The sequence below is a fragment of the Strongylocentrotus purpuratus genome, unplaced genomic scaffold, assembly GCF_000002235.5.
Source record: "Strongylocentrotus purpuratus isolate Spur 01 unplaced genomic scaffold, Spur_5.0 spur5_scaffold_12, whole genome shotgun sequence".
In the NCBI taxonomy this organism is placed as follows: Eukaryota; Metazoa; Echinodermata; class Echinoidea; order Camarodonta; family Strongylocentrotidae; genus Strongylocentrotus; species Strongylocentrotus purpuratus.
In genome coordinates this window covers 12359599-12377980 of record NW_022145597.1, presented here as the reverse complement: position 1 = coordinate 12377980, position 18382 = coordinate 12359599, and the positions used below count along the sequence as shown (strand labels likewise).

The 18382-nt window shown below is 37.4% G+C and overlaps 1 protein-coding gene across 1 annotated transcript; it reads left to right on the top strand.

Annotated features, from left to right (window-relative positions):
- The first annotated feature begins 227 nt into the window (after positions 1-227).
- LOC115922633 (F-box-like/WD repeat-containing protein TBL1XR1) lies at positions 228-17673 on the top strand. Its single transcript, XM_030981842.1, has 13 exons — positions 228-435; positions 2812-2964; positions 4818-4963; positions 6472-6646; positions 7488-7620; positions 8319-8460; positions 9793-10015; positions 11502-11623; positions 12151-12225; positions 12734-12846; positions 14143-14308; positions 16057-16158; positions 17227-17673. The coding sequence occupies exons 2-13, from the start codon at positions 2907-2909 to the stop codon at positions 17251-17253; spliced, it is 1482 nt and encodes a 493-aa protein (XP_030837702.1). The 5' UTR covers positions 228-435; positions 2812-2906; the 3' UTR covers positions 17254-17673.
- Positions 17674-18382: the final 709 nt, after the last annotated feature.

Sequence of the window (18382 nt, the reverse complement as noted above, 5' to 3'; positions counted from 1 at the left end):
AGACGCGAAGAAGATCAAAAGAAGAAGAAGAAGAAGAAGGAGGAGGAGAAGAAGAAGAAAAAGAAGAAAAAGTAAAAGAAGAAGAAGAAGAATAGGTAAAAGAAGAAGAAGAAAAGAGAGAAATTTTTTTTGCCTCATTTTTTTTCTTCTTCAAAATAACGCGCGTTAAATTACGGCCTTCAGGATCATCGTGATGACGTCACATATACCGGAATGACGCCAACTAGTGTCTACCAATTTAGAGTGAAATCGCGGCCATTTTGTGTGAGAGGAATCCCGACGAATTGGCCGTAAATTCATCCCTTTTACGACTTAACGAGGAAAAAACGAGAGCGGTATACCTAGTTAAATAATTATAAAAATATCAATGATTCAACTGGTGGAATGAAAATAAGGATCCGGTGGAATCTGAGCTGGTTCAAGAAGTTATAATTTGTGAGTACCATTTCGTCTTTGATGTAGCATTGATCGCAGTATGCCTTACCATGACGCGAGTGTTTCGTAGCCGTGGTGTGTGGACGTGCGTTTACGGAGCACTCTGTGTGCAGGCTGTGTGATGATGTGCACAAGAAACAGGAGTGTTCACACAGAATGCGATGCCCGCTATCGATAGGTGCCCAATCGTGTTGTTAGCGTGGTTTGAGCTCACAGGTCATGTTCAAATAAATGGAGTGTGAACACATCCAGCAGATCTTGAACAGCTACAAAATGCTATTCAACATTCTTTCAACATGGATGATGGTAGATTGTTAAAAATGATGACCATTACCTTTAGTTATGTATTTTAAAATCCAGCAAATCCAACATTTAGTTTATAACAATCATCAGGCTAGTTTTATGTAATAAAGTGACAATTTGATTCAGTTTCATTCAATTTAAAAATTAAAGAAATTGGCATGCTTTTCGTCTTGGTTTTGGGAACAACATTCAATAATTTTGTGTAGAAACGATGGGGCTACCAAATTTCGCACACTTGTTATTCTTCTAAAATGTCACAATTATCCACGTGATCCTATTTTCTGCGAAAAAGTCTACATTATAATCTACTGATTATTAAAATCTATGTGGTGTAGATCTACCATAGACAGTCAACATGCACGCATGATGGGATGTCCAAAGTTTGCAGTCGACATTAACAAATAATTAGGAATATGGTATTTGATCCTTCATTTTTCATATTCTACACTAATTCATTTAAATCAATTAATACCAGATGAACGGTGAAATTGTAGACAAATGGTGCAACTATGAAATTATAAATCAACAAAAGAATTCTGCTATATAGGGTCTAAAGAACAGTTCCATATCTCAAAAAATCAGTAAGATTTCTAAAATCTGATATCAACGATGGAAAAAGGATTCAGGAACATGAAATTAACTTAACCTGGTGCCCAGATTTCCTTTAGAAAATATGAACTTTTCAACAAGAGTTTGAGAAGAGAAGATGTCTTCAAAACTGTAAATAAATTACAAATAGTGATACCAACTAATTGTATTTGTATGATATTTTGACTTTGGCAAATTTTGCAAGTACCTAATTACCTTTGGTGGTTAGTTTTTTTTTTTGTGGATCACTCGTAAACTCTCGTACGCGAATTAAGCGCTTGTTGTTGTCATTTTTTCAACATGCATGTAGCATATTTTGATCACGATATCGCCAGAATTATTTTTGATGGTAAATTTTCTAATCTCACCCATATGTACATTTTGTAGTCTACAAATTTTGCTATCCATTTGGTTGTACTCAGTAATTGATCTAAATAATTTTGTTGAAAAATGAGAATACATAGATTTTCTAGTTGCACCCATTTGGAGTCTACAAAGTTTGCTGTACGTCGATCCATTTGGTTGTAATCAGTAATTGATCTAAATAAATTTGTTTCAAATATGAGAAAACATAGATAGAGGTAAAAAAGGTATAAAATGCCAGAGGTAAACACATCACTGATGAATGGCCATGCAGCTGTCGTGTTGATTGACCTCTTCTAAATTAGTTTCTTGACATGACGTTTCTTTATACAGTTTTTTTTCTAGTCTGTACACTCCTTTCATTATAAGATAATTCTTTCTTCATATGAGTTTTGTATAAATTTCCTATCATCTGAATGTTTCAAAATCGACTGTCATATTTCGTAACTCTGTACTATGAAACTAAAGGATACAAGAGTTTGTCTGTGATTGATTGGAGGACTTGCGATCAATCTGGATCAATCGTAATAGATTATTTTTGTAATGTAATCAAATTTGATGCATAAATCTCTGTGAAGTTGTTACAAATTATTTTATTCAGTTGTAATACAAATAGTTGTAATTTGATAGTCAGAATGCAAATTGCATTTGAGCATTAAGATTTGTGCATTGAATTTTGATCACATTAAAAAAATGGCCTATTCTCTGTAAAACAGGGCCATGGGGCTCCTGTACATGTACACTTACTGTAGATCCTCAATGTTAAAAAAAAGTGTAAGTAATTACCTGCCCTTTGTGGAGAAGTTCAAGGGAGCCATCAGTGCCTAAATCATAGGAGGAACTTTTTTTTACTCGCACAACTTGTATATAAGCACTATGCACTAATCAATCATGACCACTATGAGAGACACCACACCACAATATCCTCGTTTAGTTGCTGAAAAAGCTTTTGACGAGTACCACCATAGACGTAGACGTAGTGAAAAAATTACTTTCGATCATTGAGGCTTGAGCAGTTTAATCCTGGAATCTACAATACATGTGTGAAATGTTAATGGAATGTAATAGGTACACTGTAAGTTGATTTGTCTAATTCTGGTTTTTATCTTTCATTTTTGATAGCCATAAAAATCAGACGAGAAGTAGAGAGATCTCCCTGCGATTCTCGGAAGGCAGAGCACATCTACAAAGGTTTGGAGGAATTGTAGCATGTCACGATGAGCATAAGCAGTGACGAAGTGAACTTTCTTGTCTACAGATATCTCCAGGAGTCAGGTAAAGGCTTGTTCAGAGACGTCGCATGACGTTTTAAAGCATACTACGCTTCATATTTCTGTATCTTATAGCATAGAGCTCAGTTGATAAGCTCTAGTCTTTTGTTTGAAATATTTGTCATTCATTAACGTGGCCGTTTTTTTTGTTTGTGGTTTGCCCTGCCATATCTGAACAAGGTACGTACGTGCTTCGTCCTGCGGTTGGCAGAAGGGCGTAAGCGCATATCGCCGTTCTGATAAATGCAAACATGCACTATTGCATATAAAGCAGAAGGACGTTATCATTGTAAGAATCCCCTTAACTTCATAAGTATTATGGTCGTTCCCAACTCAAGCTATGCTTTCCGGGTTTTCGCCTCCTTCCGTATCTGAATTATTTACTGTATAATCTATGTTGAAATAATTGTTACATATATCGTTTATATATACATTGTGTTTCATATTGTACTGTTGAGAAGGAAATAAATGTTAATAAATACAAAATACAAATACAGGTCAACTTCCTGGTATACAGATATCTCCAAGAATCAAACATGTACACTGTAGTACTTCATTCTGCAGCTGGCTAAAGGGCGTATAATAATAATAATATTTAATTTTTATATAGCGCTTAATACAAATGTCTCTAAGCGCTTTACAAATATATACTATTACCCCGGTCATTGGATTCAGTGCTTGCCCGCACACACTGTGTGCACAATCTCCACTCCCTGGGGAGCATTCCAGCCGGGCGTTACTTGACGCTCACAAGCTGTTTGACCAACAATGACGGTCGCATCCTACCGGGTACCCATTTAACACCTGGGTGGAGAGTAGCAAGTGCAGGTTAATATCTTGCCAAAGGGTATTAGTGCCGTGTCGGGATTCGAACCCTCGACCTTCGCATCTCCAGTCAAGCGCCTTAAACCACTCGACCACGACATTTTGCCATTTTGCCGTTCTGCTAATCAAGCTCTATTGCATTAAACACAGGTCTTTGGCGTTAAAATGCCTGTAAATTTCTCAGTTGATATTGAACTACTCCAACAAGGAAGTTACAATCCATATCTCTTTTGTATTAAAGGGATCCGGTAACTTTGTCTTAGATCCTTTAGAAATAATCCTTGATTTAGCTCATGCTGCAATCATAATTATAAACCTTTAGGTCAGTCAGGAACTCCATGGCTTTTACAAGCCGATCGCCTGTCTTATTATCAAGATATTAATGATTGGAATTACAAATTTTGAAGACCGTTCGCCGAAAGGTTTTCATAACACTACAGTCTATAGGGGAAAACGAGTATGGCAAAACCGGTCACTCAAAGATTTTTACTCTTTTGAGGCACTTCTTGACCATTTTGAAGCGCGATTTTTTTTAGGGCTTCAATATTACACCATATCACAGACACTGGTAACATTTAGGACCGTGTATCTCAGATTTAACATTGTTAAACGATCCCTTTAATTGACAAGGAGGGAAAGCCCTGTCTCATTTACAAAATGGTGAAACATGTACATAGAGCAGTCAACACTTGAGAAGCAAGTTATCGGAAATTTGCTTTGTGGCATGTGCGCGTGTGTTTAGAACCTGCCAGTGGCTTGACAGCTTTTCAGTCTAATAGATGAACCCAATCTTTATCTGTTAATATTTGCAAACTGTATATATTAATATGTTTAATGTCAAGTAATTACTTATTCATATACAATGCATGTTGATAAGACTAACCTCAATTAGCATTATGATATTTAGTAATATTTTACAGTACCCAAATATGTTTATGAACATACTACTACATACATGTGTTGTTGCCGTTGTATAACATGAATTTAAGTGATAAATCATCAATTCAATTCAAATCCAAACTTTCTTTTCAGGTTTTTCACACTCTGCATTCACATTTGGAATAGAGAGTCACATCAGCCAGTCCAACATCAACGGGGCTCTAGTCCCGCCGGCAGCGCTCATCTCCATCATACAGAAAGGCCTGCAATATGTAGAGGCAGAAGTCAGTATAAATGAGGTAAGAAGTTTCAATTCAATTCAAAAGACTTTATTTCCGTTAAAAAACATACAAATATATACATGTGATAAAGTACAGACAGTTTAAAATATACAAATCATGAGCATTGTGTTAAATTAATTTAAACAAACTGTGAAAATGAGTAGAAGGAAAAGGGAGCACCTGTAGGAAGCTTATGTTAGCTTGTTGATTCAGGCGTCCAAATGAATAAAATAACTACACAGATATAATAACATAATAATGAGTATTGCGCATGTATTTGTTCTACCCCGTCCTCCCTCCCCAGTTGTGACAGTAAAAGGGAAATCCAACCCAAATAGACAACTACTCTAAAAGAAAGCGGCAAAATCAGAGAAGCAAACTGATGAAAGAATTAATGAAATCCGACAAAATATAAAAAAGTTATCAATTTTTGAAAGTTGTAATCACTTTATTACGGGCACTTAAAATTGACTGAAGCGGTAATGTCAATGTGATGATGTAGTGCCGGATTACTTTTTCATCTGTTCCAACATATAAAATGACAAAAATTTTAATTTTTCACAAATTTAGGGTCTTTTCTTTTTAGAGGACCTAACCCAAATAGACAACTACGACAAAGAAAAGCAGCAAAATCAGAGAAGCAAACTGATGAAAGTTTAATTAGATCTGAAAAAATATAAAAAAGTTATCAATTTTTGAAAGTTGTAATCATTTTAGTATGGGCACTTAAAATTGGCTGAAGCGGTAATGTCAATGTGATGTAGTGCCGGATTACTTTTCCATCTGTTCCAACATATAAAATAACCAAAATTTAAATTTTTCACAGAGTCAGGGTCTTTTCTTTTTAGAGGACCTATTACAATATGCAACCTATAATATACTTTGAGTAGTGCTCCAAGGGAGAAGAAACAGAAATTAATGATAGAATACAAATTTCAAAGGATTTCAAGGTTTCTTTGGAGGAGGGGAAAAGCTAAATCGGTTCAGACTTGTAGTAACGTTAGACCGATAGTTCGATATCTACGAATCGTAGATGATAAGCTTTTGTTCGGACTAATAGTATTCTTCTTAGTATTCAGAAAGTTGGTCTTTGTTTAGATTTCCATATATCTAGTACAATTGCCATTTCTTCGAGAAAAAATTAGATTGCAGACGGGTCATAAAGTGTGCGATGGGCTTAAGTCTTTATGTGAGATGTTTATGAGTACTTTTAAACGTGACAATAAAGTCATGACATTTATATGATCTTAATGATGATGATGCTGATGATTATTATTATTAGAAGTAGTAGTAGTAGTAGTAGTAGTAGTAGTAGTAGTAGTAATAGTAGTAGTAGAGAAATAATATTACGGTAGTATTATAATTGTTATTATTATTATATTTCTTATTATGACTGTTCTTATTTTGATCTTCATCATTATGATCATTGTTCATTTTGGTGCTGGATGATGATAACTGTAAAGACTTACTGTTAGTTTTGAGAAATTATCCTAACATTTTTGTCTAAATTGCATTGAATATCACAGGATGGATCAGTCGTAGACAGCAGGGCATTAGATTCGCTGTCCCTCATCGACGCAGTCATGCCAGATGTGATCTCCACAAGAAAGTTGGAACTGAGGCAGGTAGCAGCAAACGGACAGAACAATTGTAAAGTAGAAGGAACAAATGGCGATGACCCCCCAGTTACGTTAATTCAGTGTGAGTATTGTCGTAGTTTATTTAGTGTAATGCATTGTGAGCGTCTTTAAAGTGGCGCCTGGCTGGAATGCTCTTTAGGGAGTGGAGAATGTGCATAGATTGTGTGTGCGGGAAAGCCTGAATCTGACGACCAGGGTAATAATATATCTGTAATGCAGTAATAGAGACATCATCGATGTATTAAGCGCTATAATTGGGAATATTATTATAAGACATTGTATAGCGTCTGTTGAGAGCCAGAGCGGCCTTAACGGTTTGTTACTTGGATGTTAACAACCCTCTGGTTCTCGGCAGACGATGCTCGCCCTGTCTCACTTTCACTCTTTGTCAAATATATGACAGTTTATCAGTGTTTTTACAAAACAGCAGTACCTGAACTGGATTCATACAGGCCTTGCAATATCCCTTCATATTGTCGCACTTCGAAAGTTGCATGAAAAGATCCTTAAAAAAACAGAGCTAACAACCCTTGGAAATGTTTTTAACATATTCAAGTGATCATCAATTAAAATTTGGGCCTAATATAACTATTTGAAGATGGCTGTGTGTTTGTGTTGTAGATATCATTCATGTATGAATGTACTTTTTGGGGGAAGGGGATGTAAAGGGGGGGGGGGGGGGTAGAGGGTGCATTGTGAATGTATGCTACCCAGTGATAAGGTATACTCTTGTTTGGGATAGCATGTTTGTAAGGTTGCTGATGAAAGACGTAACAAGATAGCATTGACATTAAAGTTGAGCTCTAAAAAGTTTTCACGTTTTAATTAGGGCTAAGGCAAAAATTTTAACTGATGCTTTAAACGACTATTAAAATGGCTGTTGTTTTTTCTTTTTCTTTCAGCAAACCACTCAGAAGCGATGGAAATCGATGGTGGCATAGAGATCCCTCCTAGTAAAGCAACCGTTCTTAGAGGTCATGAATCAGAAGTCTTCAGTTGTGCATGGAATCCATGCAGAGATCTTCTTGCATCAGGGTAAGAGCGTACTGACCAAATTGGCAACACCAATTTTCTTTTTCTGAATGGGCAAGTCCAAGGTATTATGTCATATGTTAATCATCATCATCATGCAGTGTACATAATCAGAGCATGGTTCTATATTGTTGAAATCATCATCATCGGTATACAGGAGTGAGATGTAATCCTTTTCAAACTTATGTTTACATTATTGTTATTGTTTATATTTTTATTACTCATCTCATTTTATTTCTTCTTCTCTTTTCTTCTCCTTTTTTTCTCATCATTTCTTCTTCTCCTTCCCCTCCTACTTTTTTTCCTTTTTTTTCTTTACTTCTTCTTTTCTTTTTGTTTTCTTCTCTTCTTTGTAACACCTTCTCCTCCCTGTTCCATTTCTTCTTCTTCTTCTTCTTCTTCTTCTTCTTCTTCTTCTTCTTCTTCTTGTTGTTTTTCTTCTTCTTCTTCTTCTTCTTCTTCTTCTTAACATCTTTTACTCCTTCTCCTTCTCCTTCTCCTTCTTTCTTCTTGTTCTCCTTCTTCTTGTTCTTCTTCTACTTCTTCTTCTTCTTCTTCTTTTTTTCTTCTCCTAATCCATCTCCTTCTTCTTCTCCTTTTTCTTCTTCTTCTTCTTCTTCTTAACATATTCTACTCCTCCTTCTCCTTCTTCTTCTACTTCTCCTCCTTCTCCTTCTTCCTTTCTTCTTCCATCCGTGTAGGTCTGGGGACTCGACTGCTAGGATATGGAACCTGAGTGAAGGTCAGAATTCATCACAACACCAGCTGGTTCTACGGCACTGCATCCGAGAAGGCGGGCAAGATGTCCCAAGTAACAAAGATGTCACCTCGTTGGACTGGAATGTAAGTTTAATAATAATAATAATATTCAGTTCTTGTATAGCGCATATCACATTTAAACTTCTCTATGCGCTTCCAAATTTGGAAATTGGAAATTTGGTGCTCTAGCATTTCAAGGAAATAATTCCTGCCAGGTACCCATTTACCTTACTTGGGTCAAGTGTGGCAAATGTAGATTAATGTCTTGCCAAAGGACATTAGTGCCGCGGTGGGACTTGAACCGCGGACCCTGTGATCTACAGTCCGGTGACATATCCAAGACACATAGCTGCCAACAATTCCTATTTTGGAGGAAGGATTCCTATTTTGGAGCCTTATCCATAGATTCCTGATTTTTGCTTGAAAGGTTGGCAGGTATGCATTCATATACCAAGGGTCCACGGTAGGTCCACTATAACTCTTTTTGGAAGGGTGTCTGTATTTAACGTTTTATAGTCCGTACATGTACGAATCCTAGGTAAAAACTATTTGTTTGGGGGGTCCAGACTTAGATTTTGGGAGCTCATGCATCCCGAGTGCCTGTTAATGTCAAGCCCTGCCTTTATATGGCACTGTAAACTGAACTTAATTTCGCGATTTTCGTGTGGGTTCTATTTTCGCGAATTTTGCAAATCACTTATTGATCATGAATTTCAAAACATGCTAAAATATTTTCAGCGAGTAATGTCGCATGTCGAAATCACTAAAGTAAACCCTGTCAGGTGTTGCACATGGCATTCATACACTATATCATGAGCTGTCAATGGGTCATACTGCACACTTTGAGACCACCCTGATCGTATTGTGGCATTACAATAGATTATTTTCATTTATTTCTCCCAAAATAATTTTTGTATTATGATGATCGAGATACTCAGTAATAAGTTCATAATCCACGGAAATCGAATGGTTATTATCAAAAAGTTTATTATTGGAAGAAGTTGTGCCTTTAATTTAAAAACTTGTAAAATTTGTCATTGAATCCTTGATCCGCAAAATGATCTTTATACTTGGAAAACAAAATGAATTTGTTTTAAACCGGAAGGCATATAGACTTACCATGAATGTGTGTAAAATATAGTCCCTAATTTGTTTAAAGTATATTATTTGGGAATATTGTCAGATGTAGGCATTTATTTATTTTGCATAAGATTTATAGCTGTAAGACTCGCCATCAATCAATATATATTTATATTTCATATTGGTTAAGCCTGAATCCGATGACCGGTGTAATAGTATATCTGTAAAGCACTTAGACACATCATTGTATCGATATATTGGGCACTATATAAAAACGGAATGTTATTATTATTATTTGAATGACTTATGAAATTTCAATTTCTTTGCCCCCTGCAGTGTGACGGTAGTTTATTAGCGACGGGCTCCTACGACGGCTATGCAAGAATCTGGTCTACGGAAGGTCGTTTGGTCAGCACGCTAGGTCAACACAAGGGTCCCATTTTTGCGCTGAAATGGAACAAAGAGGGCAACTACATTCTGAGCGCAGGGGTGGACAAGACCACCATCATCTGGGATGCCCAAACTGGAGAATGCAAGCAGCAGTTTCCTTTCCATGTTGGTAAGCATTTGTAACTGGTCATATGTCTTTTACCCTTTTCTTACAACATATCCACAGAGCTGCCAACCATTCCGTTTTTCCCGGAATTACTCTGTTTTTTCTTCATAAAATATGTTTTTTAAATAATTTTTAATAATTTTTTTTGTGTTTTGTTTTGTTTTATTGAAAAAAAAACATATTTTTACATACCGCACGTCAAACAACTGCCCTAAAATGTTCATTTGATCACATATTCAATAGAAAACTATGGTTAAAACATACTTGAAGAGAAAAATATTCTCAAAAAGAATGAAATGCCGATAATACGAAAATGACAACAACAAAATACCTACTTGTAAATAAACTATAGGTCCTAATATGGAAAGGAAAAAAAAAAAGCACAAAGAATGGACATTTCTGCATTGGAAGTTTGTCGCCCGTGGTTGTAAGTTTCGTTTTTAAGAATTCTTTTTATTAGTTGCTTAAAATTCCTTTTTTTTGCCATCATGGTTCCTTCTTTTGGTTGTTGAAGGTTGGCAGCTCTGTATCTAAATGCATTATGTCATGGTTTCACTGTGAATCAGCTGAACCAGTTTTACAATTCCATGGAGAAATTTATATTTGCAAATCAACTGCATAGAATTGTTTTATTGAAAATATTCATACATAACATTTGACATTTCTAGATCTTATATCGCACAGATAATGTAGAGCCTTTTTTGCATGCAGCTACTTTTGCTCTTCTATTCTTGCTATTCACTTGCAAATATAAATAAATAAATTAATGAAGTGGTTTCCCATATCGTGAGAACAAGACATCAGAAGCCTAAATGTTAATTTCTGATTGTGTTATAATAAAACAGGCCTTTATGATAATATCAAGCAACTGTCACAAGAACAATACTTAATGACCTTTGACCTGGAGAATGTAGATATTAACATGTAGTATTGATATGTTTAGGTTATAATGCTTAGGTTATAATGCTTAATGGATTATTTTTCAGCTATGAAGCAGGCTTGATTCTAAGGAGAAAACTTGGAAGGGCTAAAATCTCATCCCTGAAAAAAAAAGAGATTTATTTGATTTCTGTTATTAAAGGTACTATGTCCCATTTGCAGGCCAAAAAAATGAAAAGGTTAAATTCCAACGGCTTTTGAAAGATAATACTTATTTAAAACTTCCCTAAAAAAGGTGGGGCTTGAAAATGTCTTCAAGTGGGAAAATAACGACTATTAGTTGTCAAACGGACTTAGGAGCTATAGAGCCAATAAGTAATAGTCTTGATTTTCAGACCATTGTACCGAATGGCATAAGCCTAAACATGTTTTATTTCTATCCCAATTTTTTTTTTTACCTTAACTGTGACAGCTCTATACTGTACCTTGAAAACATGTAACAACACCAAAAATTTTGAGACAACTTTTTAAATTTGTATGTTTGTTTAAGACAAGATTCTTTGATTTAATCTTGTATTTTATGTTGATGTTTTTTTTTAAATATTTACAGCACCGGCATTAGACGTTGACTGGCAAACCAACACAAGCTTTGCATCATGTTCCACAGACCAGAGTATACATGTGTGTAAACTCGGCAGTGATAAACCCATCAAAACATTCCAAGGACATTCAGTAAGTTTCATCGAAGATTGGGTATCAAAGAATTATATTGTAAACATGTATTGTGCATTTATTTTTTGTACCAAGCAAGAGGCAAGCATTAATGGGGTTGGATTGGCACGTGTGTGTGCTTGTAAAATGGCACCTGGCTGGAATATTCCCCATAGCCCCCAGGAAGGGGAGAGTGTGCATTATCTAATATGTGCAATAACAGTTCAATCCAATAATAATTACAAAGTAAAGGCACCAAAGCCTCTTAAAGGATGTGTTGGAGGGAAGAGTGGAAGGAACTAGACCTAGAGGGAGACCCAGAATCAACTGGGAAGAGAATGTCAAGAACTGAAGAGGACAAAAACTGCAAGAGTGCACCAGAATGGCAGAAGATAAAGTGAAATGGAGAGATGTTGCAGTCAACCTCTGAACCGGGAGAAGATACTTAGATAGATGGAGAAAGTGTCTAGAAACATAGTATTGAGTGCTAATGTGACAATCATTTATTATTATTATTATTACTTATCTTGGTTTTTTTTCTTGTTCAGAATGAAGTGAATGCTATCAAATGGGACCCGTCTGGTCAGATGCTCGCTTCCTGTTCAGATGATATGACACTCAAGGTATGTAGCTTTAAAAAGTATGCACAATATTTGAATATGTCAGTAAACTGGTTTATTTAGTAAAATGCATCAGATTCAAAGCCTACTTTTAAGCTTGGATCAAACTTAATATGAAGTGAAATGATACTCTTTATATTTCAGTATGACTAGTTTTAATTGTTAAGCTACAAAGAGACAAAAGCTTTGAAGAGATCTATAGCATCAAATTGATCATGTCCTATCAATATGTGTTTATCATTAATAAAATATATATTCCTGTAGATATGGTCCATGGAGCAAGATACGTGTGTACGTGGCTCACAGACACACATGAAAGAGAATAATACAGTCAAATTCATCTTGTTCCAACAATTTGTGATTATCACTTTAAAAAAATGATACTCTTGTAGATATGGTCGATAGATTAGTGTGTACATGGGTCACAGGCGCACAGGAAAGAGATTAATACGGTCAATTTGATCATGTTTTATCAATTTGTGTTTGTCACCTTTTTTTTATATTCCTATAGATATGGTCGATGAAGCAGGATACGTGTGTACATGATCTACAGGCGCATAGCAAAGAGATCTACACCATCAAATGGAGCCCAAAGAATCCCAATACACCTCTCATGTTAGCTAGGTAAGAAACGATTCATCTCATCAGCTTCCAACTTGGCCTAAATTCACAGAAGAGGTTTGAATGTAAAGAGCAATCCAACCCTTGTAATAAGTTATTTTGTATGAAAGCAGAAAAATAAGACACACAGAATTTCAAAATTTTTATTTTCAAGAGGCATTTCTTCTGCGATATTTTTCCAAACTAACAATAATGATAAAGAGAGAGGTAAAAATGACAACAAATAACACTTAGTACACTTTACATAGTACAACTATATCATAGCTTATGCATAATACATGATATTGAATTAAACTTGTGATAAATACAAATTGAAAAGGAATGTATGAAAAAGGGGGGGGGGGGGGTTAACTGTTCTAGGAAGAGATATGACAGGAAAGACTGAAAAAGCACACAAATTATTTTTCACCTTACTTGAGCTCGATCTGCTCTTTAAAGCAGCATCTAAACTATGAACTAAACTATGAACTATAATTTTGCTCTTAAAGTGAGGTGGGGGGGGGGATTTACCTCCCCCATGTTTCTAGGCTCAAGGATAACGATGTTGCACCACAAACTGTAAAGACTTTGTATTCTAGAGTCTCAAATCATCATATCTAGCCCTCTCTCGTTAAATGGAAGTGCTGGGGGAGTGCAGCATGCGACTGGGTTCGCCAGACCAGGGCCACATCATATAAAGAGTTGATGTTAATCCCAACTGATTTACGATTGATATCAATCACGGTCAAAATGTGGTGCTGGCGCATATTACTAGGTGTGTCCTGGAGGGACAGAGTTTTGAATGAAGAGGTGTTGCAGCGAGCTCAAAAAAGCGGGTGCTGATTCAAACGATTAGAGAGAGACAGAAGAAATGGCTTGGACACATAATGCGGCATGATGAGGGCTTGATGCTCAGAGTTATAGAAGGTCGTATTCATGGAAAGAAGAAGAGGGGAAGACCTCGTAAAGGCTTTCTAGATGATTTAATCACAGAATGTGGAGCAACAGGTTATGAAACGTTGAAGCGGATGGCTGAAGATCGAGGAACTTGGAGAGACACTTGATATAATTGACTGTAGTGTTATAAAAACCGTTGGGGAAAACGTTTTTTGAAATTTCAAATTCCAATCATAGACATCTTGATAATCAGACAGGGGATCGGCTTGTAAAACTCATGGGGTTCCTGACTGACCTAACAGTTTATAATTATCATTGCAGCATGAGCTAAATCCAGGATTTGTTTCAGAATCTGAGGCATTGTTACCGAGTCACTTTAATCTCATTTTCTTGATTCTACCTTTCCCGTTTGTCCCTCTACAGTGCATCGTTTGACTCGACAGTGAGGCTATGGGATGTAGAAAGGGGGATCTGTATCCATACACTGACCAAACACCAAGAGCCTGTCTACAGCGTAGCTTTCAGCCCCTCGGGCAAATACCTAGCCAGCGGCTCGTTTGACAAATGTGTACATATATGGTCAACACAGGTGAGTCCATAGTTTTGAGCCCATCTCTCTTTTTCGCATCTGGTTATGAATCTTAACTATTGTTAATAGTACTTATGCATAATCATGATTATGTAAATGTATGCGCTTGCGCTTTTAGATCGGTTGGTGAATTGGAGATTCAATAAACCACCCTCAGTCATGGGCAAATCTTGGCTGTTTTTCGATAATACTTTCGCTGTTTGGGTATCCGTTTATTGTGAGGTGCAAGAGGGTGAATATTATACAAATAACGCACGTCCCAGAGTGCAATAGCGGTGAATGCAGAATGCGCGAGGTTTCTTTAGATTGGTGCCGCTCTGTGCAACGAGCCGCTTGCGGCGAGTTGACAGTGCGAACCATCTGAAGAAACCGAGCGAACACTGCATTTACGTTTCGCACAACAGGGTCAAGTGCGTTATTTGTTTTATAAAATAGCGACACAAACAGCAACAAACAAAAGTTTAGATCTTAAGTATACGAGAGTTCGATCTAGATCTAGAGTTATGTTGGTTCTAGAAATAAAATGAGGGTCTAAGACCTTGCAGGCTTACCAAAAAGTCCACGGGATTCATTGTTTGATTAAAAATAAAATGCATAGGGTGTCTAGAGACGAGTCTACTTCAGACAGCTGAAATTCCTGGCTTCATTATGAAATCCAAAAGTCAAAACGGGTCTAAATCCAAGGCAAAAGTAAAACAAAAATTTGCTTTCTAATAATACCCTGTTCTAGCTAGAGCTAAGCTACGCGTACGCTGCGCTGGGGATCATGGTGGATATGGAGCGTACAATATTAGCTACGCGTAGCCTATAGCCTACAATGCACTCGAGGGAGCGTACTAGTACTACGCGTACGCGCGCGCACTGGATCTCCATGGTCACGTACGCGCCGTGCAATATAACTTTTTGTTGCGCTTTTTCTGCACTCATTTCTGCAAAATCGTGCTTGCATCAAAAATTTGTCAATGTCATGTGACGCATATTGACCAATCACGATGCTTAAAATACTAGAGCCATTTTATAATAAATAATGTAGAACCCTCTCGTAATAATCTGTAGGTTTTAAACTAAAGCCTAATATTTTTTGTGGGCCCCTTCCAGACGGAGAAAAAGCCAGATTGGCAGAGAAGCATTATGACATCAGACAATTAGCAAGGTTGTGTTAAATGATTCAAGTTACTGCCCTTTTGGTTCTGAGTTAAAGAAATGGAACTTGACAGTTAATGATTATGTGTTTGCAAGTGGATGATAGGTTGGTATATCAGTACCGTGCATATGCATATGCTATTGTTCATAGCTGTAGAGGAACAGGAGGAAGCTATGAAGTTTATTGGAATTAAGTAAATGATATGATTGTATTAATGTCAACTGGAATTAAATCAATGATATAGATGTATTCAAACACAGCTTTGTGATCTGTTAGTATAAGTGTAGCCTGCATATAATAATAATAATATTTGGTTCTTGTATAGCACATATCACATTATATAACGTCTCTATGCGCTTCCAAAGAGCTTGGGAAATTATTACCCTAGCTTTAGCTCCGGCAGCCGTAATCGGCGCACAGCGCATTTCAAGGAATAATCCTACCAGGTACCCATTCACCTCACCTGAATCGAGTGTGGCAAATGTAGATCAATATCTTGCCAAAGGACATTAGTGCCGTGGCAGGACTCGAACTGCGGACCTTGTGACCCACAGTCCAGTAACATATCCACTCAACCACGACACCTCTACTATTTTTCTTTCAGACCGGCAGTCTTGTTCATAGCTATAGAGGGACAGGAGGAATCTTTGAAGTCTGTTGGAATCATACGGGAGATAAAGTAGGAGCTAGTGCGTCAGATGGATCGGTGAGTGCTTGTCATGTCCTGTTTGAGTTGACCAGGGGTCCGTCCCAAATCGCTTACCTGTAATAATAATGATAATCAACACAATGGTGGCTTCTTCAACAGCATGCATGTCCATCATAGATGCTTCTGGCCTACCACCTGGTCATAACTGGCAGCCAAATATTGTAGCGCTGTGGCATATCAGATATCTATTTACACCTGAGTGGCAAGAGTGGATTGATTTCTTGCCTAAGGATATTTAGTGCCCGGCTGGATATTGAACCTTCACCCCTTTGATTGAAAGTCATGTGAATGAACCACTATACCACTCGTTCATAATTTAAAAAGGCATTTTAACAATGAAACCTTTGGAGTTGGATGTGAGAGTTAGGATGATAGACAGTAGTTTGTAAGTTTGCAATAGATTGGAGTACTCACAATTAGCCTGGATCCATTAATGTAGCTTTAGTTTTTGTAGTGGAGAGACAAAAACAGATCCCAAATCTAAGATCGTCTCAACTACGTACCTAAGAGCCATCCTCCAATACAGAGTTAAAGAGAAGGTTGAGTTCTAGGGAGAGATGAAAAATAATTTGTGAGCGTTATCATTGTTATTATGCAAGTGTGGAAGAACATCAGAGAAAAAAACATTCCCTGAAAAGCATGGCTCTTCAAATGCCTCCATATTCTAAATATGACAAGTATCAGCTTAAAAATGAGGCTGGACTTTTATGCCACATGTTTGTGTAGTCCCATATACATCTTTCTGTGTACAGTGTTTGTTACTTTACCAAGACTGGGCTCAATTTCTTATCATTTTGATGACTCCAGAACCTTGCAGTACACATCAATACTTACATGCTACACGATCAACTTATTTTGATCGATTCCATACCGTTTCTTTCACAATGCAATCGCGTGACAAGAACTCTACTTCATCTCTAACACCCTCCGGGCTCTCAGCGGACTAGTTGCCTTCAGCCAACCTTACCCACTTTGACAACTTCTCATTTCTTCATTCAAACATTTGCTACCATTTTGCACCAAGATATTACAACTGTCTGTCTCTTTTACCTTTCTTCTCTGCAGGTGTTTGTACTGGACTTAAGAAAATGAGAAGACGCCGTGTGGAATAGTCAGGAATTCCCTTTTCTACACTTGTACAGAGAGAAAGTGAGAGAGAGACACAGAGAGAGTGAAAGAGAGAGAGATAGAGAGAGAGAGAAAGAGAGAGAGAGAGAGAGAGTGAGAGATGTGACTTGTGTGTTTAGTGTAACACGCAAAAGAAAAAAAATGAGAGCGGGAGAAGGTAAGGACAGATGATGGACTCATGGACAACACGTTTGTAGATGGTAACGAAGAAGATGAGGATGATGATTCAAAACTCATGTTGTTTATTCGGGAAGAAGCAGCCCTTCATGGTGTTTACGATCTGTGAGGGCTGGCGCTGAACGGACACTAACGTGAGGTTTTCATAGGTTTTGACGATTGTTAGAGGTAATGTTTCAGGGCCAGATGGACGTTTGAGTGTGGCTAGGGATGACCAATGGCCTCTTTTTTAAGGATGATGATGCAAAACTCATGGTGTTCGTTCGGGGAGAAGCCCTTCATGGTGTTTACATACGGTGAGGGCTGACGCTGAAAGGACACTAACGTGAGGTTTTTTCATAGGTTTTGACGTTTGTTAGAGGTAATGTTTCAGGGCCAGATGAACGTTGAAGTGTGGCTAGGGATGACCGATGGCCTCTCTCTCTCTCTCTCTACCAAAGCTAGCTACCAAAGCTAGCTACCGCATCGTCTCTTAAGAACCAGGAGGATGTTGGTTCTTCGTAAAGCGATGTGAGTTAATCTCCTTCTGGCTCTTAATGAAGGATATGCAGTGTTGGTTGAGGGGCTTGTGACGAAATCGTGTACATACTTCCACACCAGGCTCCCAGCTAGTCCAGGTTTTAGGTTGAGCTATGTGCTGAGGCATGAGCCTCAGTAGAGGTGCTATGTCGGGGAGTGCTCAGGCCAGTAGATTCTGCGAGGAAGCAGGGGGCAATCTCCCTTTCCGATGTCAAAATAGGCCGCCAAAACACCGATTGGACACGTAGCAGGTCAGTGGCCAAAATTACCGAGAGCAATCGATATTGGGTAGAATGATCAATTTGTCACTGTTACCTTTAGGGAAAGTAAACAAATATTGTCATGTGTCCATTAGAAACATTTTCTTTAGAGACATTTTAGGGGCAAGCAAATGTTG

Bases quoted from the DNA above. Each gene is read 5' to 3' on its own strand.
- LOC115922633 (XM_030981842.1), top strand. From the start codon at position 2,907: ATGAGCATAAGCAGTGACGAAGTGAACTTTCTTGTCTACAGATATCTC. The intron at 11,624-12,150 runs GTAAGTTTCATC...TTTCTTGTTCAG, and splicing joins AAACATTCCAAGGACATTCA to AATGAAGTGAATGCTATCAA. The intron at 16,159-17,226 runs GTGAGTGCTTGT...TCTTCTCTGCAG, and splicing joins CTAGTGCGTCAGATGGATCG to GTGTTTGTACTGGACTTAAG.